The 25,885-nt window shown below is 35.5% G+C and overlaps 1 protein-coding gene across 1 annotated transcript in view; it reads left to right on the top strand.

Moving 5' to 3' along the window:
- The window catches only part of LOC150106689 (gem-associated protein 5-like), a 560,402-nt gene that overhangs the window by 404,775 nt on the left and 129,742 nt on the right, over positions 1-25,885 (top strand). Inside the window, exons 19-20 of the mRNA XM_090392643.1 lie at positions 13,612-13,759; positions 24,241-24,360. Coding sequence (XP_090248769.1) covers positions 13,612-13,759; positions 24,241-24,360 — 268 coding nt within the window. The remainder of the gene's footprint in view (positions 1-13,611; positions 13,760-24,240; positions 24,361-25,885) is intronic.

Genomic DNA, 25,885 nt, shown 5'->3' with positions numbered 1-25,885 from the left:
AACCGTTTCTCAAGTATACTTGCATAGATCTTGCCAGGAACACTCAGTAGGGAAATACCTCTGTAATTCTCACATTCAGTTTTATTTCTCTTTTTATATATGGGTACTATGAGAGCTCTACTCCAATCATCAGGAATTCGTCCCTCTGTCCAGGCTTTCTGAACTATGCAGTGCAGCCACTGTAAGACTCTTATACCACCATACTTCAGCATTTCTGGTCGAATATCATCTACTCCTGCTGCCTTTCCACATTTCAAGCCTTTGATGGCTTTTTCTACTTCAAGTATGGATATGTATTCCTGACTGCATGCCTGGTCAGTGTTTTTTATCACTGTGCTGTCATCACTGCTTGTTTCATTTAGCAGTTTTTCAAAGTAATTACTCCATACTTCAAGGATATCTTTTTCTCCTGTTTTCATTTCACCTTTATCATCTCTAATTCCTTTTACAGCACTCTTTCCTCCATTCCTAAGCTTCTTCAACAACCTCCAGAATATTTTGCCACCTTCTTGATATTTATTTTCTATATTCTTGCCAAAGTCCTCCCATGACTTTTGTTTAGCTAGTTTTACACACTGTTTAGCTTTCTTACATTTGTCTCTGTATTCTGTAAGAGTAAAAGCTGACTTATTTGCCAGGAACTTTTGATATGCTTTCTTCTTTTCCTTCACTGCCTCTTTAACTTCCTGTGTCCACCAGGGAGTTCTGATTTTTTTATCTTTGCACACAACCTCACCACATGCCTCTCTGGCAGAATCAATCAATGTTTCCTTCAGAGTTTGCCACTGAATCTCCAAGGTTTGATTCCTGTTCTCAAACTCTTTCATTTTCTTTTCAATAATATTTCTGTATTTTAGTCTACAGTTTACATCTGAGAGCTGCTCAACTTTTATTCGCTTTAAAACTTTCTTACATGTTATTCTTTTCAATATGAAATTCAATTTTATCCTGCTCAAGACTAAATAGTGATCACTTCCAATTTCAAATCCTCTGTACACTCTGGTGTCCTGCACCAGGGAGAAAACATCACTATCAACAATAACATAGTCAATGAGACTTTTCTTATTCCTAGCCTCTTCTCTACATGTGAATTTGTGCACATTTTTATGTTGGAACATGGTGTTAGTAATAACCAGTCCATGTCCTGAGCAGAAATCCAACAGATATTTGCCATTATTATTAGCTTTGCTCTTTTCTCCAAATTTTCCCAAAATATTTTTGTATGTCTCACAATCATTTCCTACTCTACTATTTAGATCCCCAACAAGGACCAACTTTTCCTTTTTCATTGTGTCAGTTGCTTTTTCTAAAGCCTCAAAAAATTCCTCCACGTCTACCTTAGTAGAGCCTTCTGTGGGACCATAGGCACAAATAAGTCTCATTGTCCAGTTCCCCATTCGGATATTTGCCCACATTACTCTACTTGAGACTGACTGCCATTCAAGAAGATTAGCCTCGTATTTTGTGTTGAATACTATGGCTACTCCTTCTTTTCCTTGATTGTTATTGCCTGAATATAACATTTTGTATTTATTGCTCAGAAAGATCTCACCAGTTTTGGTCTTTTTTGTTTCAATCACCCCTATTATGTCGATCTGGTACTTATCTAATTCCTCAGCTAACTCCATTTCTTTGCCATTCAGGCTTCTTACATTGATAGTACCGATCTTTAACTCTGGTGATGTTGAGTTGGGGTTTGTTTTCAGATTTGTTCCAGTAGCTGACTTTTCGCTGTTCGCCCTGGTTCCCTGGCAAAAACAACAGGGGCCTTGTTTAACCGGGCGACGCCCCAGCCGGCATGAAATTTTGTCATGTTGTACCATCATTTTTTATTTTGGTTTAACCAATAAGAATACAATTTGGTCGGCTAAATCCCAAATTGCCAGCCCATCCTCGTTCGTTCAGTATCAAAGTAGATACCCAACAGGGTGCACCACGAGAAGGTGAGGATTGGACATTAGGTCAGAAGCCCTGGTCGGTTCTCCGCATTCCTTTAAAGGCGATGTGGAGGTCTCCTCTCAGTTATACAGCTTTGACCCTTAAGCACCCCCTTTTTTTCCAGATCTACAAAACTTAAATACAAATCTTTGTTATATTCCCATGCTTTCTCAACTATTTGTCGTAAAGTGAAAATCTGATCCTGACAGCCTCTATTTGGCCTAAATCCAGCTTGTTCTTCACCAAGCTTCCACAATCCTCCTCAACCGTTTCTCAAGTATACTTGCATAATTCTTACCAGGAACACTTAGTAGAGAAATACCTCTGTACGAAGGTTGTTTGGAAAGTTTGGTAAATTTCCAATAGATGGCGAAACAGTTTGTACATTCATACCAGTGTCAGTGTGTATCATCTTTTTCATGACTTCTGGCAAAATTTTAGCCACATGTGACGCACACTTCTCGTTTGGCAAACATTTAAAATGGCCGTGTTCGCATTGGCAATGGCCGAGTGAAAGTGCTGGAGATTGTGCAGATTGTAGGAATCTCAAGTGAACAGGTATATCCTGCAGAAAAATTGCACATGAAAAAGCTGTATGCATTATGGGTGCCGCGATTGTTGACTGTCGATCAAAAACGCATGTGAAAAGACATTTCAACACAGTGTTTGGCGATGTTTAATCACAATTCGCAGGATTTTTTGCATCAATTCATGACTGTAGATGAAACCTGGATTCACCGCTACGCACCTGAGTCCAAGCAGCAGTCAAAACTGTGGACAATGCATGGTGAAAGAGCACCAAAAAAAGCAAAGACTTTTGTCAGCTGGGAAGGAGATGGCCACTATTTTTTGGGATTCCCAAGGAATTATCATGATAGACTATTTGGAAAAGGGTAAGACAATAACATGAGTCTGTTATGTGTCATTGTTGGACCCTTTAAAAGAAGAACTGAAGAAAAAACGTCCATGATTGGCTCACAAAAAAGTGCTCTTTCATCAAGACAGTGTACCGTCCCACACATCGGCCACCGCAATGGCAAAATTACACAAATTGAGGTTCTAAGTGAGGTTCCACGTCCACCGTATTCTCTGGACTTGGACTTGTGTGACTTCTTCTTGTTTCCAAACTTAAAAATTTGGCTCGGTAGGAAAAAATTTTCTTTGAACAAGGATGTCATCAAGGCTATCAATGACTATTTTGCACAATTGGATAAATCCTACCTTTTAGATGAGATGAAAAAATTGGAAACTCGCTGGACGAAATGTGTAGACCTCGATGGAGACTATGTTAAGAAATAAAGGTGATTTTTTCCAAAAAAAAAAAAAAAATGTGTTTAACTTATTTTTTTACCAAACTTTTCAAACAAGCCTCTTACTTATGATTCTTCCCAATTTTGCATCATCAGCAAACAACTGGAAATCCCCAATCAGTTTTGCATGATATATCATTTACAAACAACTTAACACGTCCACTGTCACGCTCCTTGGGCATAGTTTGTTCCCGCATGCCAAGCGCTTTCGCATCTTCAAGGTCGCTACGAGTAATCTCGTGGCCAGCTTATCAGATAGAATTTGTTTCATACACCAACTACGAGTAATCTCGTATCATCCCCACCTGTATATTACATGCACTGACGAATGTGTTTATTGTGTCTAGTCTCTAAAAACCTTCAGTTTTGCCATGACCAGTAAAAGAAAACTTACTGATAAAGAATTAGAAGTTTGCACTAATATGAGTGATGATGAATTTAATGAATTCATCATCGCAAATGGAAGGATAAGAGGGAAGTTCTTTCCATTTCAAATATGCACAAATTTTAAATGGTTGAAGCAAAAAATCGGAATGGTAAAATTCAATTAGAACCAAATATCATTAGGAACTATAATTTGGGTATGTCAGGCATCGATCTTTCTGATCAAATGCTTTCTTACTATTCCCCCTTACGAAAGACAATTAGATGGCCAAACAAATTGGCAATACGCATTTTACATATATACATTCAAAATGCACATAAATTTTATAATATAATTACCGGAAATGCAATGACTGCGTTAAAATTTAGAGATCAATTTATCTCAGTTTTTGTTGGAATGGATGAACTTACAGCATCACAGATTATCAGCAGGATTCGGGATCTTCATTATTTGGAAATTTTACCACCTACAGAAAAAAATATTCGCCGACAAAGCCATGCTGAGTATGTACATGAAACAAACAATGACGCGAAACACGTTATTATTGTTCTGTTTGCCAGGAAAAACCATCATTGTGTGGGGAAAATTGTTTTAAAGTGTATCATTTGTAATTTTAATAAATTGGTTTTTATTTTATTGATTTCATTTTATTATTTTTATTGATTTTTATCAGTTTTAAATTAATTTACAAATTACATGTTATACTACGGATTAGCTCGCGCTTGGCATAGGAGGTTGATAATCGACATACGAGTATATTTGTAGTTGGCTTCTGAGGCACATACATAATATACTATATTTTAGTTGAAATTATTTCCCTTCTATCAAGCCCCCAGACATGCTCTCCATTTTATTCAGGATCCAAGGGTTCAAATTAAGGTAATTATACTAAGGGTTAACTCATGTTTGGCATAGGAGGTCGGTAAATCAACATATGAGTATATTCGTAGTTGGCTTGTGAAGCTCATATACGAACTACGAGTATACTCGTAGTTGGCAGCGAACGTGTGCAGGTGGCCCAAGAACAGAATCCTAGGACACGTTACTGGTTACCCTCCTGTTTTGAGACACTGTTCCATCATACACAACTTGCTGATATCGTTCAGAGAGACAGTCTCCAATCTGTCTAACCAATATACTATCTATTCCCGTCATCTGCAGCTTCTTCACCAACTTATCCTGTGGCAGTCTATTAAACTCCTTTGCAAAGTAAAAGAATATCACTGTATACGGCTCCCCTTTATCCAGCACACTCGTCATCTTGTCATAAAATGCAAGTAAATGGTGAAAACAAGACCTTCCCTTTTACAGATCCATGCTGAGCATCATAAAAGAATACTATGTTCATTAACCCAATCTCTCCAACACCTTGACTACAACTGCAGTTATACAGACTGGTCTATAATTGGAAACCTCTATCCTAGAACCATGAAAGAAGACAAAATAGTACCACTATTTTGTCTTCTTTCCACTGCCGAGGAACTTTGCTAGCGGTTTTCACATGTCAGACACTGCCTGGTGATATATCATGCAGATTCTGTGTCGAGCCATCACAAAGCTTATACCATATTAGTTCCAACTTTTTTGGTAGAATTTTATTTGTAAAATTAGAATTTGTGAAGTGTGTGTGCAGACTGTACCATTAGAATCAAAAATTTAGATCTAGTGATTACCCACACAAACTTCATAATTTTTAATTAAAGTTTGAATTGAAGAAATGCTATTTATTGTGCCATATTTTTTAAGTTCTAAGAAAAAACATTATTCATTTATTGTCACCTATCCATCATTTTGTCTATGGACAGTTAAGAAGCTGACTTGTTCTTACCAGCTGTGCCAATGCTTCTGTCCCCTTCTCTTAAACTGACTAATGTTCTTCACTTGTGTTCCCTTTTTTGTAATTGGAGGTGACTAATAATAAAGTTTACTAGCTGTTGATATTTTCAGGTTATTTTTTAATTTTATTGTTATGTACTGCACACATTTAGTTTATTATGAAGATTATTTAGATTATTATTATTATTATGTGATCCCTCCAGGGAGAGCGTGCCAACAGTATCGAACGATTGATCCATTTCCAACTACTAACTGCGCTCAAACTTGCTTAACTTTTTGCGTGAGCCATTAGTAGCAGAGGCTCTACCAATCGACCAACCTTTGCTGGCAGATAAGATTTCAGATAGGTGATATTAATTTAATCATGGCATAATATTTTGTCATCAGTTTATGATTTCCCATAATTTCCTTTCTTATTTCGATAGGTTTCATTTATTGTTTCCCATTTATTTCCTTTGATTCATGGGCGTAGCATGAGGCACATCAGTCTTTTTACTTCTAATTCAGTATAGCAAACTTTGCACTATAACTATTTCTCTAGTCCCTAGGGGTTTGCTACAGCAGTCGACCTCAAATGGTCTTTGTGAAATACTGAACAAGTCAATAAAGTAGATCCTCTCAAACTTATCTCATGAAAGAATAAAAGATAGGGATGTGTATCTTCCACAGACTTTATTTGCTTACCACATTGCTGTTCATTCCAGTATCAAACAAACTATTATTTTTATGGCTATATAGCCTACTTTCATTTAGGAGTGCCCGTTTTTTACAATGTCATTGGCTCTTTACTCAAATCTTCGGGCATTACTGATGTGTTATAAAAACCAATATATGAAGAATAATTATGAATAATTGAAGAATATGAAGAAAGACAAAATGATGGATAGGTGACAATAAATGAATAATGTTTTTTCTTAGAACTTAAAAAATATGGCACAATAAATAGCATTTCTTCAATTCAAACTTTAATTAAAAATTATGAAGTTTGTGTGGGTAATCACTAGATCTAAATTTTTGATTCTAATGGTACAGTCTGCACACACACTTCACAAATTCTAATTTTACAAATAAAATTCTACCAAAAAAGTTGGAACTAATATGGTATAATTTGTAGTTACTTGGAGGAAAATTTGGACATACCTTTTTTGGATGTTGTTGACTGTCTCCTTATCCTGGCGAGATGCATTCATCTGCTGTTAAAGGAAGGAGGTTTGGGAAAAGTGGGGGTAAATCAATGTGGGGAAATTATTTGAACAAACCTGGTTTTTTATATGTATATTATTATTATTATTGGTTTCGAATCTAGGTCGGCAACTAGAGGAAATTTTTCTAAGCCTTTTATCGACTGGTTCCCGAGTTAGTCGAAATCTGGCACAGGCAAGCAGGTTTTTCTCCCAGAAACTCGGGTTTTTCGTCCCATAAACTCAAGAAAATCGACTGTAGAACCCACACTATTTCACACATTAAATATATTGTGTTGGGGACCACAATATGGTGGCATTTGTTGAGCCGTCTCTTCACTGCATGCTGCTTAATTAGTGATAGCCTTGGATAGCAGTGGAGATTGAACTGCCCACTCAGTCTCCAAAAAGTTAAGACTAAAATGGCCTCGCCTACTCCCTGTACAAGAATAAAAGGCATTAGCTGATTTTTTTATATATATATATTATTATTATTGTATGGATACAGAGCACTTTGGGGGGGGGATGAGAGAAGGATCTGAAAATAGAAACTATTTTTTGGGGAAGAGGAATAATTTATGGGAAAATTTTGGGGTAGCAGTAACGGAGTCTGAGCTGTTTTGACAGTGCGTCATCTTCAGAATTCGTGGGGGGAAGTGGAGGCTATGTCAAGTCGGCTTGGTGTTTCTGTCTTTGGTGTGCTTGTGTTATCTCCTATTGGTCGGAGTCATGACCTAATTTTTATGTTATGGAGCTTCCAACTCTCAGAGATTATGTATGGTCAGTGGACGTTTATTGAGTTTTCGTCACATTTTATGGCTGTTGTTTCCGATATTCTAAGCATTGTTTCATTATCTTGTATGGCTAATATTATGACCTTGTTGATTTGCGGGGTATGTTTCTGTTCAATGGCGTGGGCTGCTATTTCTATTTTCCCTGTACTTTGTATTCTGTTTTTCTTTTGTTGTTGTGTTTTTTATTGTTGAAATGTTCTAGAATAGGGATTACAGTCACAGAAGTGTTTTTGTAGTCTTGCCCATGAAGAAAAGACCTGATAGTAGAACCTGTGTAGGTGACATCACAGTCTTTTTGGCAAGGAAATTTGTAAACTATGTTATGGTGTTCTAATATTTCTTTATGCATGTGAGATTTTGTAGGTTTTAGAAGTGTTGCCAATTTTTTTTTCGTGGTGAACACCAGCTTACAGTCAGTGTGCTTGAAAATGTATTTGTAGGCTTTGTATGTGTTCTGGATGTATGGCAGTCTGATAATTTTTTGTGTTGGGAAGTTTGTTTTGGTTGTTGGGTTGTTTTGCCTTGCTTCTGCTGATTTTTTGGCATAATTTATTAGTTAAGTAATTCCAATTTTGAAAAATTTGTGTTAACTTTTTTATTTCTGTGTTGAGATAATTACTTTAGTTGAAAACTTGTATGCATTTATGAATTGTGTTAGGATGACTGATTTTTTTAATCAAATAATGATGGTATGATTTAAAATGGAGGTGTTTCTGATATGTGTGCGTTTGTGGAATATTTTTGTGGCTATTTGTAGTTTGTTCTGACTAATGTCCGATTTAGGAAATTGATGGATTTGTCCTGTTCGGTTTCTATGATGAATTTTAGTCTGTTGCTGTACTTGTTAAGGGACATTTGTAAGGAGCCCAGAAATATCTGAGCTCCACCTAAGGATGGAACCAAGACATCCAAAAATAGGAAAGATTGCAGGGAGGAACAAGACATTTGATATAATCCAGAATGTACTAAGAGAGAAAATGTAGGAAGGGATGATAAAAGAAATTTTTTGTGTGTCTTGTAAGTTATCTGGACTTTAGTTTTTTTTTGGATCCTTAGATATCCATTCCAAGATAAATTATGGATTAGATATGTTCTTGATATCAGATGAAGTGCTTTATAATGCATAATTATCAAGAATAATACTGGGTATCACATTATCCTTAATATTTATCTGTTGTCTTTACTGCTCTTTCCAACTCCTGATCAACAACCACTTACTGACCACATAGAAAAATTGGCATCCCTTTTTTTGCTTCACCAAAGACCAGCCACATTCCCCAAGCCTATCAGGTGTCTACCAGGTCTCTTACAGTTGCAAACTGTCCAACTACAGCCAAGCAGCAAGAACAGCCAATATCAGAATTTCTGAACACAAGGACTTACTGACCATATGGGACTCTAGGCCTGACTTTGGCTGCCTTTTTTCAGCCTCAGTTTACACAGTGCCTGCATGCACATCTTATTTTTTTTTTGTGATCCCTGAGAATGGCAATGTAACGTGGCCAAAATATAGGAAAATATTAATTAAAGTTTTTATAATTAATATTTTAGTATACTTTGTGTTATTTCATAAAAAAATAATAGTTACGAGTAACCAACATTTATGACTATCTGCCAGAAGTATAGGCTCTATTGGTTAGTGTTTTCATGATACCAGATTGTTAAGTGGGGGCAGGAGAGTGATGAGAAAGTTTGTGAAAGCGTCTGTCTGTGTGAGTGTTTCCATTAGAAAGGCTAGCCTATTATTAGTTTCCTTCTCCATAGTAAATTTGATTCTAGAGTGAAGACTATTGAGGTGAAAAAGAAAAGAGTAATATGTCTGGTCCATAAGGCCAAATAGAGAACACATTATCCACATATCTTAACCAGATAGGTTTGAGAGGGCTCATTCAAGAGCCTGGTTTTCAAAATATTCCATAAAAAAATTGGCAAGGGGAGTGAGAGGAGAAAATCCATATAGCTACCCCTGTTTTTTAATTTTATTTTTCCAAGAGAAATATTGATAATAGATTAAGCAAAGGAAAATAGATCTGTGATGTCAGGAGGAAAAACTTTTTTATAAGTGATAAAGTGATGTCATTTAAAGGAGTTCCCTCTTTCTACAAGTTGTCCTAGTATGGACAGACAAGAAGATCACCACCATCACCTAGAAAAACAAAAAATACATCTGCAGTCATAGCTGTAGTCAATCGGACATTGCAGACTGTGTTTTGGATATGGCTCATATATCAATTGGAAAAAGATCACTATGCACCATTGCCGTAAATTTAAAAGAGGAAGGCTGTTTTTAGAATCTGTAGCTGCTCTCAAAAATCAGCCCAATTTGAATAAATATATATGCATGAAACTACCCAAAATATGGGTAGTTTCATGCATATGAAACTACCCATATTTTGGGTAGTTTCATATGCACTAATACTTTGAGATCCCAGTTTACATCCTAGGCAGCCAGCAGGGGGGCCCACAGAAGGGTGCTCCACGTAGTTAGGATTCTAATCTTTCATCCATGTGTTTCGATTAGTTTTCTGTTACTTTTGTGTGTTACAAGTCTCATTTTGTACTCCCTGACAATGTCTCAGTGACTGAGATGAAATATTGGAAGAAATAAATATTATTTTTAATCCTTTCTCAGTGCTGTTTCACTTCATTAAGCCTCTAACATGGATTGATATAGGTTGGATTCTCTACAGTATGGGTTTCTGCAGGGCAGATCTTGCAAAAGCAAGATCTGCCCTGCAGAAACCCATACTGTCTACTTGTATTCTATGATAGTACATCAGTCTACTTGTATTTTATGATAGGCAAATGTGTTGGGTAAGTGAGACTAATCTACGTGATATTCTGTCTTTCCAAAGGCATTTCATAGGTTGCCATATGACAAGGTGGAGATGGATCTTAGATTGTTCACAAGTAGAGGATATCAGCTCTTTGAATGATACCAGCAAGTTGGTTATCATGGGGTAGTTTCAGGAAATAACAGTGATCAGCAATGTATGCAGGTTTTTTTTTTTGGGGGGGGGGGGGGCTCTCAGTTTATTTTTTACTTTATTTATTTACTTTGATGGACCTGTGATGTCAGTCAGGATTTCTCCATGACTGCAGGTCGTAAAGAGTCCAGCTGTTCCTGTCTTGGGTCTTTCTTCTCCATTTTCTTCTAACTTTATTTATTCTATTATTATTATTTTTATTTTTATTTTTTTTGCTAATTATTTTTCTTGCATTGATGGAGAATATTCAGTTTGTTGATAATGCAAAGTAGAAAGAGACGGTGTTATGCTGATATAATTTTTCCTCCTGGAAGATTTAAATCTACTTTAAGCTTGTATAAATGAGTGAGGTTGCAGTTGTAATGTTTATAAGTGCAAAGGCTGTCTATCGTTTTGGTGGAACTGTGCTTCAAATGGTGGATGAGATTCAGAATCTGGGGAGGGTGATGGTTGATAGTGACCAAACGTTCAGAGGCCACACTGCAAGTATTACAAAAGCTATGCAACACATTGTTGCATTAATAATGAACATGTTAATGACAATGATAAGGAGAGTAGCTATGTAATGTCTTGGTCAAATTACATGTGGATTGTTATGCTCAGATTTGGTCACCTGCTTTCCATTGTGATATGGTTGAGGTAGTGCAGAAATGAGTAACTAAGTAACTGCTTTGTGGACTCTGGAATATGGGTTTGATCGAGGAAATGTAAATGAGAGTTTGGTGGCTTTTGGGGTGGGGGGGGAGGTGATATGATAGAGATGTTTAAGTTAGTTAGGGAATTTTACTGGTTTAAGTTGTGCAATCGACCATATTTTTACAATATACATACTAGGTGAAAAATACATAGAACATAACAAAATAATCTGTCACAACTTTTTAGACTTTCAAAAAGCTTTTGACTCAATAGGGCATGAGGCATTATGGAAAATTTTAGAACATTATGGTATTTACAACAAAATCATTAGGATTATTAAATCTCTTTATTCCTCATCTGATATGAGAATTGAAATTAAGAATTACAGCAGTGAACCGTTCCAGGCAGAACAGGGGAGTAAGACAGAGATGCATGTTGTCCTCTCTTCTTTTTAATTGTTTTCGGGAATATGTCATAGATGAAGCTCTTCATGATTATGACACTGGAATAGTAGTTGGCAGACTAAGAATAAATAACTTACGTTTTGCAGACGATATTGATCTTCTGGCAGAAAGTGAAGAAGAATTACAAGAGATAACCAGCCGAGTTTTCAGAACATTAAAAAAATATGGATTATACATAAACATACAAAAAACAAAAACAATGATAACTTCAAAATCAGACATTGAATACTTAAAGATACAAATTGACAATAAACAAATCGAGAATGTAAACAAGTTCACTTATCTAGGAAGCACGTTGAGTCAAGATGGTCGTTCAAAAACCGACATTAAATACCGAATTGCTAAGGCAGCCGTGGCCCTACACGGCTGCCTTAGCAATTCGGTATTTAATGTCGGTTAAATATCTCCCCACAACAGTTAAAACCATTGTGGGGATAGCAATCACAACCAGACTAAGACTAATTGACACCTTGGTGAATTCTGTCCTCTTGTATGGTTGTGAGGCCTGGACTTTATTGAGGGAAGATGAGAGGAGACTCCTGTCTTTTGAAATAAAAACTTACAGAAGACTTTTGAGAATTCCCTATACCACTCACAAAACCAATGAAAATGTCCAAAAACTGATTGATTCAATAGACGGGAGAAGAAGGGAAAACATTCTGACAGTCATCAGAAGAAGACATGAAATGGTTCGGACATGTGGAGAGGGCTAATGGCATTCCAAAGCAAGCACTAGAAGGAATTGTTCTGGGACCAAGGGTTAGGACCCGACCTCGATTAAAATGGACTGATAACATCAAAAAATGGACAAATTTCTCCCTTTCTCAACTGACATCAAGAACAAGAGGCCGAGATGATTAAAGGAGGCTAACAAAGAATATCACCTACCAGCAATGAATGACCGAACAGTCTATTTAGGACTACGGGAGAGAAGAAGTTGTGCAAAGGTGTATTAAAGAAGGGAGATTTTTGCTTAGAAAATGGTTAGTCATACATGTCAGAATGTATTATGAAGGCTACAGGTATGAAAGACTTTCAGATAAATACAATAGATACATTGCTTTCTGCATGGGACCTCCTATGATGAGTCTATTAATTCCATAGAAGGTGTTATAGTAATAATAATAACATTTATTTTCATTTTCATCCTTGCTTCATGTAAGTCAATTTACATGACGCAAGTTATGTATCTAATCGATGTATGTTCTCTGATCATAATGTGAGGATATACATTATCATAAACTTTTGTCTGTATCAAAGAGTATATATTTTTCTTACATTGTGGAGAGGGCTAATGGAGAGACATGTGGAGAGGGCTAATGGCATTCCAAAGCAAGCACTAGAAGGAATTGTTCTGGGACCAAGGGTTAGGACCCGACCTCGATTAAAATGGACTGATAACATCAAAAAATGGACAAATTTCTCCCTTTCTCAACTGACATCAAGAACAAGAGGCCGAGATGATTAAAGGAGGCTAACAAAGAATATCACCTACCAGCAATGAATGACCGAACAGTCTATTTAGGACTACGGGAGAGAAGAAGTTGTGCAAAGGTGTATTAAAGAAGGGAGATTTTTGCTTAGAAAATGGTTAGTCATACATGTCAGAATGTATTATGAAGGCTACAGGTATGAAAGACTTTCAGATAAATACAATAGATACATTGCTTTCTGCATGGGACCTCCTATGATGAGTCTATTAATTCCATAGAAGGTGTTATAGTAATAATAATAACATTTATTTTCATTTTCATCCTTGCTTCATGTAAGTCAATTTACATGACGCAAGTTATGTATCTAATCGATGTATGTTCTCTGATCATAATGTGAGGATATACATTATCATCAACGTTTGTCTGTATCAAAGAGTATATATTTTTCTTACATGTATGAATTAGTTTGCATTTACTGAAATTGAAATATATGTTTTTCTCTTGAATTATTATTTTTTTAAATTAATATTTCAGTGATAAAGAATTTAATATCTTGATGTAAAAATTTATGTAAAGATGAGGTTATAAATATTTTTTGCATAATTTTTATTTGCCTGGTTTTATATTAAAAAAGATTTGTCTTTCAGCATCACAAAGTTTATGGTTAGAAATGTGTGAAAAATTTGCTAATCAGCTTGTAAAAGAAGGCCACTACCACAAAGCTGTACTCTACTTTCTAGTATGTCACAAAGTATACGAAGCTATAGATGTTCTTAAGGAAAATGTGTCATACAGGTAGAAATTTCGCAAAGAAAATTGAAAGTTTATATTTATCTTGAAATTTGTTAGAATGTTATCAAAAAATATGTACAATTGTTTAATAAGTTTATTTTTAAGTTTAATTAATATGAGATTATATCAGAATCTCTCTAGTACCCCAACTAAAATGTATCGAGGTATAGTTCAGAATATACTAAGAAAATAATTTCAAACATAGGTGTTATATATTGCTCCTTTATGCATTGATACTGTATAACACTAGTATCAATGCATAAAGGAGCAATGTCTGCAAAGATAACACTGTTGAGAAAATTTGACTTAAGTGAATTTGTAAGCTGTATTCATTACTTAGAGTGAAAGATTTGTTGAAAAGAAAGAATGGAGAGAAAGAGAGAGATATAGTGTGTGTCTTTCAGAAGTGTTTTGAAAGTGAAACCAAAACTGTGGGAAATGTTATTAATGAAAAGAGCAAAAGTGAATGAAACAATGATAACATGAAACAAGTGGTGAAAAATCCGGAGATTGGTCAACAAAAGAGAAATTCTGCATTTAATCCTCCAGTTGCTGAGAGTGATCACCTGAGTTGTGGCTAGCCATATGCAGACTTTTGTGAGGATAGAATATATGTGGAATTATGAGGCTGGTGATTATGACAAGCATAGGAGACAGCTTGGAGCTATAGCATGGAACAAAGAGTTGAGCAGTAAGGAAATAAATCCTGCTTGGGAACTGACAAAGAAATACATAACAGCATCAATGTGCGAATGTATTCTGAAGGCCAAAAGGCTGAATAAGATAGGTGTAAAATGTGAATGAAGATCTTAAGCATGAAATCTGGAAGAAGAAGGTACTTTGGAAGAAGTACAAGATGAATAATGGTAATAATCAGTTACATGAAGAGTACAAAGAACAAGCCAGGAGAGTGACTCAGTAATGAAAACAAAAGTTCAGTATGAGGAGAAATTGACAAATCAGGGTGATAATAAACCCTAGAGAGTTTTTAGATATGTGGCAAGTAAAAGGAAGAATGATCTTTGTAAGATTATGTTAATTGATTATAGTGATTGAGTGGTAACTGCTGCAGAAGACATTGTTGAAGTATTCAGTGATCAATCAATAAAGGTGTTTTATCCTCATCATGGTGGAATCATGACGAACTTAAGTGTTGAGGACATAGGAGAGGGTGGCTTAATTGTGAGTGAGCAGGTGGTATTGGAGGAAATAAATAACCTTGATGTCAATAAGGTGATAGGATTTGATGGTATATCACCGCACATCTTAAGGGAATGTTCCAGGGAATTGGCAGTAGCATTGGTATGCCTGTTTAATAAGAGTCTTACAACAGTACAGGTTTCAATGGAGTGGAAGGAGTGTAAAATTGTTCCACTGCATAAAGATGATGATAAGGCTGTAGTTTCAAATTATAGGCCAATCTGGAGTTGTGATGAGGTACTGGAGAGATTGGTGAGAAGTAGGATACAGAAATGGGTTGATAACAGCAGTATTCTCTGTTGTTATCAGCATGGGTTTGTGGAAGGGAGATCATGTTTTATTAACTTACTTATGTACTATAACAAGGTGACAAATACCATGGACAGAGGAGATGCATATAGTACTGTATTTGAATTTTGCAAAAGCTTTTCATAGACTGTCGCACCACAAACTGTTAAATAAATTAAAACAGATGGGATTGAATCACAGACTTCTGAGTTGCATGAATGACTGGCTGTCAAATAGGTATCCGAAAGTTGTACATGGGGGTGCAGTATCCCAAAAGAAGAAGGCCACTAGTCGTATACCACAGGCAGTACCATAACAAGGGCGTGGCAAAAGAGGCGCAAAATGTAAAAAATAAAAATAAATAAATTGATATAGAATTCTGCTATTTTATATTGTTTTAAATTTTAGCAATAGGCCGCTTTAGACACAAATTCTGCAAGACACTGCAACTCATTTTGATGGGGTTAATAGTAAGTATTTAACATCTTGCATTTAGTAAAATTTAACTTGTTACATTTAAATATTTCAAAAGTTTTATCATTTTTGGGTTAGGGGGCGCAAGTTAGAAACTTGCCACAGGCGCTTCATGCTCTCGTTACTGTACCGACCACAGGGGTGAGTTTTAGGACCATTGTTATTCAATTTGTATGTTAATGATATTGGAATGGGTTTAACTAGTGATATGCAGCTGTTTGCAGATGTTATGACTTTACAGGAGGACTTGAATAGATTGCATGAATGGGCAGCTAAGTGGAGCTTTCAGTTCACTGTTGCAAAGTGTAAGGTTTGAGATTTGGTAAGCAATAATGGGATGCAAAGTATACAGTTGGTGGGGGAAACTTTAAAGGAAGTGGAGGAATGAGAGATCTAGTAGTGATGGTGGAAAAGTACCTGAAATTCAGGGTCATCACATTTCACAAGTTGTGAAGACATCACATCTGATAATGGCAATGATGCAGAGGACCCTGACATACAGAAATAAAGAGGTTATGATGCCATTGTGTAAGGCCTTGAACAGGCCTCATATTGATTATTGTGCACAAATTTGGTCACTGTGTTCATGGTGACAAGGATATGGTGGTAAGAATTCAGAGAAGATTCACAAAGATGGGCAGTGGTCTTTGGAATGTGGAATACGAGGACTGAATGAGAGAATGTTAGCTGCAAAGCCTCATGAATAGAAGGGAGGGGGGGGGGAGTATGATTGAGACATATAAGCTAGTCAGGGGATGTCATTAATTGGACATGGAAGAGAGGTGCTTAAGGGTCAAAGCTGTATAACTGAGTGGAGACCTCCAAATAGCCTTTAAAGCAATGCAGAGAACCGACCAGGACTTCTGACCTAATGTACAGTCCTCACCTTCTCGTGGAGCACCCTGTTAGGTATTTACCTGGATACTGAACGAACAACGATGGGCTGACAATTTGTGATTTAGTCGAACAAATTGTATTCTTATTGGCTTAGACCAAAATACAAAATGATGGTACAACATGACAGAATTCCATGCCGGCTGGGGTGTCACCCGGTTAAACAAAGCCCGTGTTGTTTTTGACGGGGAATCAGGGCAAATAGCGAAAAGTCAACTGCTGGAACAAATCTGAAAACACACCCCCAACTCAACATCACCAAAGTTCAAAATCGGTACTATCAACATAAGAAGCCTGAATGGCAGAGAAATGTTGCTAGCTGAGGAATTTGGTAAGTACCAGATCAACATAATAGGGGTGACCGAAACAAAAAAGACAAAAACTGGTGAGATCTTTCTGAGCAATAAATACAAAATGTTATATTCAGGCAATGACACTCAAGGAAAAGGAGTAGCCTTAGTATTCAACACTAAATACAAGGCTAATCTTCTTCAACTGCTGGCAGTCTCAAGTAGAGTGATGTGGGTAGATATCAGAAGGGTGAACTTGACAATGAGACTTATTTGTGTCTATGGTCCGACAGAGGGTTCTACTCAGGTGGAAGTGGAGGAATTTTTTGAGGCTTTAGAGTAAGCAACAGACACAATGAAAAAGGAAAAGTTGGTCCTTGTTGGGGATCTAAATAGCAGAGTTGGAAATGATTGTCAGACATACTAAAATATTTTCCGAAAATTTGGAGAAAAGAGCAAAGCAAATAATAATGGCAAAAACCTGTTGGATTTCTGCTCAGGACATGGACTGGTTATTACTAATGTTCCAACATAAAAATGTGCACAAATTCACATGGTGAGAAGAGGCAAGGAATGAGAAATGTCTCATTGACTATGTTATTGTTGGTAGTGATATTTTCTCCCTGGTGCAGGACACCAGAGTGTACAGAGGATTTGAAATTGGAAGTGATCACTATTTAGTCTTGAGGAGGATGAAATTGAATTTCATTTTGAAAAGCAGAACATTTAAGAAAGTATTAAAGTAAATGAAAGTTGAGCAGCTCTCAGATGTGAACTGTAGACTAAAATACAAAGATTATAGAAGAAAAAATGAAAGTGTTTCAGAATAGGAACCAAACCTTGGAGATTTAGTGGCAAGCATTGAAGAAAACATTGATTGATTCAGACAGAGAGGCATGTGGTGAGGTTGTCTGCAAGGATAGAGTAATCAGAACTCCATGGTGGACACAGGAAGTTAAAGAGGCAGTGAAGGAAAAGAAGAACGCATATATATATCAAAAGTTCCTGGCAAATAAGTCTAGCTTGTGCTCTTAGAGAATACAGAGACAAATGTAAGAAAGCTAAACACAATGTAAAATTAGCTAAATAAAAGTCATGGGAAGATATTCTGGAGGTTGTTGAAGAAGAAGAAGCTCAGAAATGAAGGAAAGAATGTTGTAAAAGGAATTAGAGATGATGAAGGTGACATGAAAACTGGAGAAAAAGATATCCTCGAAGTATGGAGTAATTACTTCGAAAAATTGCTAAATGAAACAAGCAGTGATAGCACTGTGGTAAAAAACACTCAACAGGCATACAGTCAGGAATACATATCCATACTTCAAGTAAAAAAGCCATCAAATGCTTGAAATATGGAAAGGTAGCAGGAATAGATGATATTAGTCCAGAAATGCTGAAGTATGGAGGTAAAAAAGTCTTACAGTGGCTGCACTGCTTAGTTCAGAAGGCCTGGACAGAGGGATGAATTCCTAATGATAGGAGTAGAGCTCTCATACTACCCATATATAAAAAGGGAAATAAAACTGAATGTGAGAATTACAGAGGTATTTCCTTACTAAGCGTTCTGGGTAAGATTTATGCAAGTATACTTGAGAAACGGTTGAGAAGAATTGTGGAAGAAAAGCTTGGTGAAGAACAAACTGGAGTCAGGTCAAATAGAGGCTGTCATAATCAGATCTTCACTTTACGACAAATAGTTAAGAAATCATGGGAATATAACAAAGATCTGTATTTAAGTTTTGTCGATCTGGAAAAGGCATATGACAAGGTGCCAAGAGAGAAGCTATTCAATACGCTACAGTTATATGGTGTCAATGGGGCATTATATCAAGCAATATTTAGTCTTTATTTGGGTTGAAAGTCAGCAGTTAGAATTGAACCAAGTACAGGAAGCTGGTTTAATGTTATATCTGGTGTGAGACAAGGATGTTCATTATCCCCTCTGTTATTCATTATTTTCTATATGGATCACATTATGAAGGAAAGTGGTATTAAACCTGATATCAAAATTGGAGATGCTAATGTCATCTCTTTGCTTTATGCAGAACGATGTTATACTTCTAAGTAAATCCATTATAAGTATCCCTGACTAAATTGAATAACTGTTTTAATAGATATGGTATGAAGGTTAGCAATAACAAGACAAAGATAATGAAAATAAGCAGAAGCATTGAAAATGTCAACTGCATTGTGAATGGAGAACCTGTGGAACAAGTAAAACATTTCAGCTATTTAGGCATAATTTTTAGTGAAGGTGGTAAATTAAATATGGAAATGGACAACAGAATCAACAAAGCTTTATCCTCTTAAAGAGGATTTAAGCAGATATAAGTAAAAAGCTAAAGTATTTTAGTACTTTAGTTTTTTAAGAAATATCAATGAGAATGGAGAATGGATTAGATGAAAATTTGAAGAACATGTGACAAGGGTGTTTAATTTGAAGTCTCGACATTGGCAGAATTTTAGTAGAGGAGAAAGAAGACAAAATAGTTCTGTCCTCTTTCCTGTCCATCAGGACATAAAGGAAGCTTCCAGAACAGACAAATGATATGCCGATCACTTTTTGCAGGAGTGGTGGGTAAGATACTGTTGAAGTTGGTTAAGGGGCAGAATTAAGGAATGGGTGGATAAGAATATATTCTATGGGGACAGCATGGCCTTGTGAAGGATCAGCCTTGCTTGAGACCTATTGCTCACAAACTCATGCTGTTCCCATATATTTAAGTATTATATTGCTTATCGCCTTTCTTCAATAAAGTGACAGCTGTGTTGTGAATTTGACAATATATTATGTGGAACTCTATTACATGAAGTTGAGCAAACGGGGAAGGATGTGATAGCTGTGTCTTGCATTACTGGAATTGGTTTTTTAGATTTGGGAATGGGGGGGGGTAAACAGGCAGTTGAATTTCAGAGAATATAATGCAGAAAGTGCAAAAGAGCTCAAAGAATTGGTTGGATGTTGAAGAACTCTCTGACAAGTAAAGATAGATGTTCTTGTACTTCATAAGACTTTGATACAGCCATATCTGGACCATGGAATCAAATCTGCTAACAGATTTAGTTGTCTGGATTTCTTGGAAATGAAAAGGTTGTGGAGATGATCCATAAATGAGTAACCAAAATGATTATTAGTCTGTGAAATGTTCTCAATGAGGAAAGATTGTTTCGTATGTTAAAGAATTTAATTTGGTGAGCAGAAAAGAGGGGATATGGTAGAAACATATGAGTTACTACATGGTTTTATAAAGTAGATCCATAAAAAATCTTTCAGTGCATGGCAGTATGTAAGTAACAAGGAGGAAATTATTGTTGCAAGTGAAGTTTAAACCCCCCCCCCTCATGTTGCTTACATCTTGTCAAGAAAGTAAGGACTAGATTTTTTTTTTCTTTGTGAGTGGGAAATAAATGTAATGGATTAGAGATGGTTGTGAGTGATTTGTCAATTATTGAAAGTATTACAGTAGGTACTGTGTGAATAATGGTTTGTATGAGCATCCCCCCCCCCCGATAGATCTTTTGAATCTGTGGGATGGGGGGGGAGGATATTTTAATAATAATAATAATAATGATTGAAGGCAAACTTTGCAAAAAGAAGCTGAGATTGAAGACTAGATTTTTGCATTAAGACAGATGGAAATTTAACAGTGAGTCCTATTTAAAATTAGTTGATCTTGAGAATTTAGTCTACTTCCTTTTCAGAAGCTTCTAATAAGGAAGAAGTAGAGGAATTTTTGAGTCATTCGAACAAGCAGCTAACATAAAGAAAAAGCTTGTCCTAGTTAAAGATTTTAACTGCAGAGAAGGAAATGAATACCAGATGTACAGAAAGAAATATTTTAGGGAAAATTTGGAGCAAGAGCAGTGCTAAAACAAAGGCAATTAAAATGTTATTAAATTGTTTAAACAGGTATAACTTAAAGGAGCTACCTACCTTCCTTTGGAAATAAAAAGCATTATAGGACTTATTTTATTTAAGATAATTTAAAATTTTAGTATTCTTATTATCTACAGATTCATGATGAAGGATTCCAAAAATGTGGAAAAAGCTATGTGAATGAATTTTTTGGTTTACAGATTTGCACTTCAAAATACGGTGACTCTTCTGTTTATGCAATATAAGTTCATGCCATCATGTAAATCAAAATTAAGTAAATAGAACTTGATTTCCATACTGAAATACATGTAAAGCAGCAGGAATGTTTTCCACCACTATGGAAAAATCTGTAAATGATACTTAACATATTAATAATATAATAAAAATTTTATTAATATTAATAAAATAATAATATTATTTAATATTATTAATATAAATTATTAATATATATTAATATTAATATAAAATATTAATAAAATATTTTTTTAATATTTTAATTATATTACAATGTTTTGTAAACATTTTTAATCTGTATGCTTTCACAGCAGTGTATCATCACATTTAGCTTTTGTTCCAATGTTTCTGGAATTTCTACACTCCTATAGCCAGGGCTCCAGAAATACAACTTAAATCTACTGGTTGCAAAAAAATTTGACTCATCCATAGTATGAATTGTGGTAAAAGATGTGTGTGTGTGTTTTACTGTTTCAATTTTAGCAACAAAGCAAACATCTTTAATAAGGGAATTTAAAGCAGCTAAATTCAAATTATGTGCCAAACCAACTCAACACCTTTACTGAACACCTCATCCTTCTCAGAAAAAAGGCCATTATATGCTTTTCAGTAGTATACTGAACACACTCCTAGAATCACTCAGAATGGCTTAAGCCCAAAGAAATCCAGTGCATGATAGATACTTATGAACCTGTACAGAGAGTGCCTGTCCCTTATTTCAGTGAAATTTCTCATCTGCTTGCAAGGATAAAAACACGGTGTTTACTTCCTTTCCTGTCACTAAATTCTCTTCCATGTTGGCTTCCATTAAGGATAAGTGGCCTACTCTCAGTTGTTTACTAGAATATTGCAGTTTTCTCTCATATTTTGGACAAACAGAATATTCTGTTCAAAAGAGACTACAGAAACATCAGTCCTGCATCCTCTATGAAAAAAGCCTATAAGTCTGATCTAGAGCAGCACAGAGTCAACACTGACCACAGAATCTTGTAGTCATTATTATTATTATGTGAGTCCGAGGACTTATCGAGGGAGGGCACCTACTCTACAACTCTGTCTCCACCACTGAATCCACCAACTACATCAATGCCATCTACCACCCACCACCGTTAGTATTTTCGCAGACAGTCACAAACATCCAGACCCACAGCCTTTTGGCTGGAGAGTGGATATGCTAACCACTTGGCCAACCAGGCCATCTTGTGGTCATGGTTATTTACCTTCCAAAAAATTGGGAAAGCCTTCTCCTTTGTAAATGATGCATGTGAAAAAAGACTGAAAATAAGGAGACACATTGAAAACTTCAGTTGCATCCTGTATGAGGAACCTGTAGAACAAGTAAAACATTTCAGGTGTTTAGGCACTATTTTTAGTGGAGATGGTAAACTAAATATGGAAATAGACAACATAATACGCAAAGCTGGTATGGTAGGAAGTCAACTGAATAAATTTATATGGAATAAGAGAGAAATTAGTCAAAACACTGTCTTGTTTGAACAAGACGGTGTTCAAACAAACCAATTTAAATTATGGATCTGAGAGCTGGATTAGAAATAAAACACCTGACCAGAGACCACAGATATGAAAGTTTTATGAAAAATTAGGGGAGTGAACTGTTGACACTAATAGGAACTTGATGTTGTTAGCATTCCAGAATGTGTGAGCAATAATTTTAGGTTGTGAATGGAAAAGGAGAAGTTAGCAAAACAGATGTTTGAAGCCAGTATGGGAGGAAAATAACTCAGTGAAACCAAGATCTAGATGAATTGATGCACTTAGGAGTAGCTTAGAAAACTGAAATATAAAATTTGACAATATTGAAGTCTTGACAGATAACAGACTAATTTGGAGGAAAATTGTCAATTGGAAGTTTGTAGTAATGTGAACTTTTGGTGTTGCAATGTCTTAGTATCTTTACATTCCTTGAAGTTACATATCAAGAATTTGATGGTGTGATGACTTTTGTAAAATTCAAAAAGGGAAAAAAATCATCTGACACTTTTTATTCATTTATGGGGAGTAGGTGAAGCCCATTCATCCCTATCTTTTGGAGATGTGGGGGGGGTTCAAACTTCACCAGTAATACCATACCCATATATGGTACTAAAGGTTGATCAGTCAACCTCTTGTATATGGGGCCCAACATAAAAAAAAAAAAAAAACCGGACACAGCTTGTCCAAAACTATCACCAATTATAAGCAGCATCCAATGAAAAGACAACTGACAAGAGTCTTTTCATTGTGCTAGGGATCCCTGGCACAGTATGTTGTTGTCTGCAATAACATGAGTTCTGTGGTCAAGTGTTGAATTTACAAGGCAAAAAAACCCAAGTTTCTGGGAGAAAAAATCCACTTGTTTATGCCAGAGATTGACTAACTCGGGGGACTAGTCGAAGAAAGGCTTAGAAAAAGTTCCTGTAGTCAGCAACTAGAACTCATTTGTTTGGGTGGCCAAGTGCAGAGGATGCAAATGTCACTTCCACTGGGCTACACAGGTGCTAACTCAAAAAAGAAAAGAAAAATTCGTATACTTTAGCTCTATAAATTAGAGCTGTTGAAATTTTTTCTTTGTTCTTCACCAGATGCTATCTCGCAGGATTTCAGTAGCATGGCACCATGTTGGTAAATGTGGTCTGTCAGCCAGCCAGTCATTTGAGCATCATGCATATGCACTTGTGTATGTGTTTTTTTGCTATTTATGAAATTTTAGTTTTCTTTTCTTGCCCAAAACATAACACAAGTATTGATAGAAAATGTCATCTTTGTGTAACATTTTATATATATACTAGTCCTGCCTACCTTATACTAGTCCTGCCAAGTAAAATAATGTGTTTTATTAATGGCAGACTCTTGAAAAAAATAATAAATCTACACTGGTCATTTGGGCAGTGAGGGAAAGAATATAGACTTAAGTCTGCCACTTTGATTATTGGAAGCAATTATAGAGTTTTGTTTTTTTTAATAGAAATTTAATTTTCATTAAGTATTAGGTGTTATCATATCATAGAAGTCTTACATATGATGTTTTTGAGTTATTTATATTAGAGTTTATTAGAATGAGAAACATTAATATAGATTATTTATGTAATCTGAATTTAGTTTATAGTCTGATAAATAGTAATTTTATTAGTTTCTTTTGTGTATTTTATTTTATTATTTAAGTAATTAATTAATTTTATTTATTTATTTTTTTTATTTTTTATTATTTTTTTTTATTTTTTGGACAGAGATGCACTTATTCTGGCTAGAACTCGCCTTCCACCTTCAGATCCAAAATTACAGAAATTGCTAAGTGAATGGGCTTCAAAAGCAGATAAAGATGCTAGTTATGAAATTGCTGCAAAATGGTAAAAATCAGGCTTTGCTGAAATTGACTTTTTTGTTGTGTAAACTATTGTGCTTGATGTTATGTATCAATGTCTTTATGGTATTTTGCTTGATTAAAAAGAACAAGTGGGTGTTTTACTTGATTAGGCTTGGTTAATAAAAGTGAATTATACTTGACAAGAAATTATATTCTTCTTTCTTTTCTGTATCCTCTTATGAGCAAACAAAATTTTCCAAAGATATTTTGCTCACAAACTTTTGTTTTCTCACTTTGGTTACCATGTAATTTCTTATCAAGTATAATTTATTTTGTTCAGATGATGAAAAACACTTGGTCATCCTAGTAAATGAATCTAGTATGGGCACATATAATCAGAAGTGCATTTTATTCTACTAGTTTCATATGCTTTATGACATTCTTCCTCAGGAATATGAAGTTTTTAACAAATTGAATACATATATAAAGAGAGTACATCTTGAAATATAATCCAGTGTTAATGGAATTGCATTTAAAAATGATATTTGATATCTGGCTGACATGTATATATCATTTATTGGCATAACATTTATTACAACTTAGTTCTGCAAATTTCGAGTCTTTTTTATCAAAGCTGGTTTAGGTACAGCAGTTTTGTTAGTTCCCAGATCATGTGTTGTTGTTCATTTGTAATGATATATGCCAAGCCTGATTTGTATGGTCTCTCTTTCTCCTCATCCTTGACATGCTCTTTCTTATACATACTTTTCCCAAACAGCTTGCCAATCCAACAGAATGTGTGCCTTATCTAGTGATAACAGCAGAAAAGAATGGGAAATGTCTTACCTAACACAGATTCATACAAAAATGGATGCAGTCTTGAAACCGTCAGTAGCAAAAAGCATCTGATTCTTGAGATGGCCAGGGCAATAAAAACTGCAAAGGTACAGCCACTTTACCATACATCAAAAATATCACTGTTTCAAAGTAGCTTTAATTCCTATGGAAAAATTCCTCAGTGCTCCTGCTGCAACCTCATCTGCCTACTAAGAAGCCGTGGATATATAAAATTTTCTGCTCATGTGGCACATATTGTCAGGCAAGCTATTCAAGAGAGATATATATACATGAAGGATAATGAATGATTGTACAAATGAGGTATTGCCTATCATGCCGCAAATAAGAAACATCATGTGATCTGAGAATTGCCAGAAATGTAGTATATTAAGTTTAAATGTTATATTTATTCATTGTTTTAAAGAAACTTCAGAGAAAACATTGTCCATCTTAGTGCAACAAAAATTACAGAACTTCATCAGAAAACAGGTTTAGTCCACTTCCATAAAAGATCTGAAATTCATAGGACTGGGTTTTGCTGGGCATAACCTATTTTACAGGTTTTCGGTTTGTTAAAGTTTATTAAAAAAAAGCTTGATCATATGTGAGTCATACCAGATTTATTTAATTGGATGAACTTGCAACCATAGAAGCATATTGTCTTCAAAACTTTGGCATATTCATGTTTAGTTATTTGTATTAATAATGTGTAAATAGTATTACATAAATAA

This window comes from Typopeltis vanoorti, chromosome 5, assembly GCF_054136105.1.
Source record: "Typopeltis vanoorti isolate ZY-2024b chromosome 5, IOZ_Tvanoo_1.0, whole genome shotgun sequence".
Lineage (NCBI taxonomy): Eukaryota > Metazoa > Arthropoda > Arachnida > Uropygi > Thelyphonidae > Typopeltis > Typopeltis vanoorti.
This window is presented reverse-complemented; position numbering and strand designations above follow the sequence as displayed.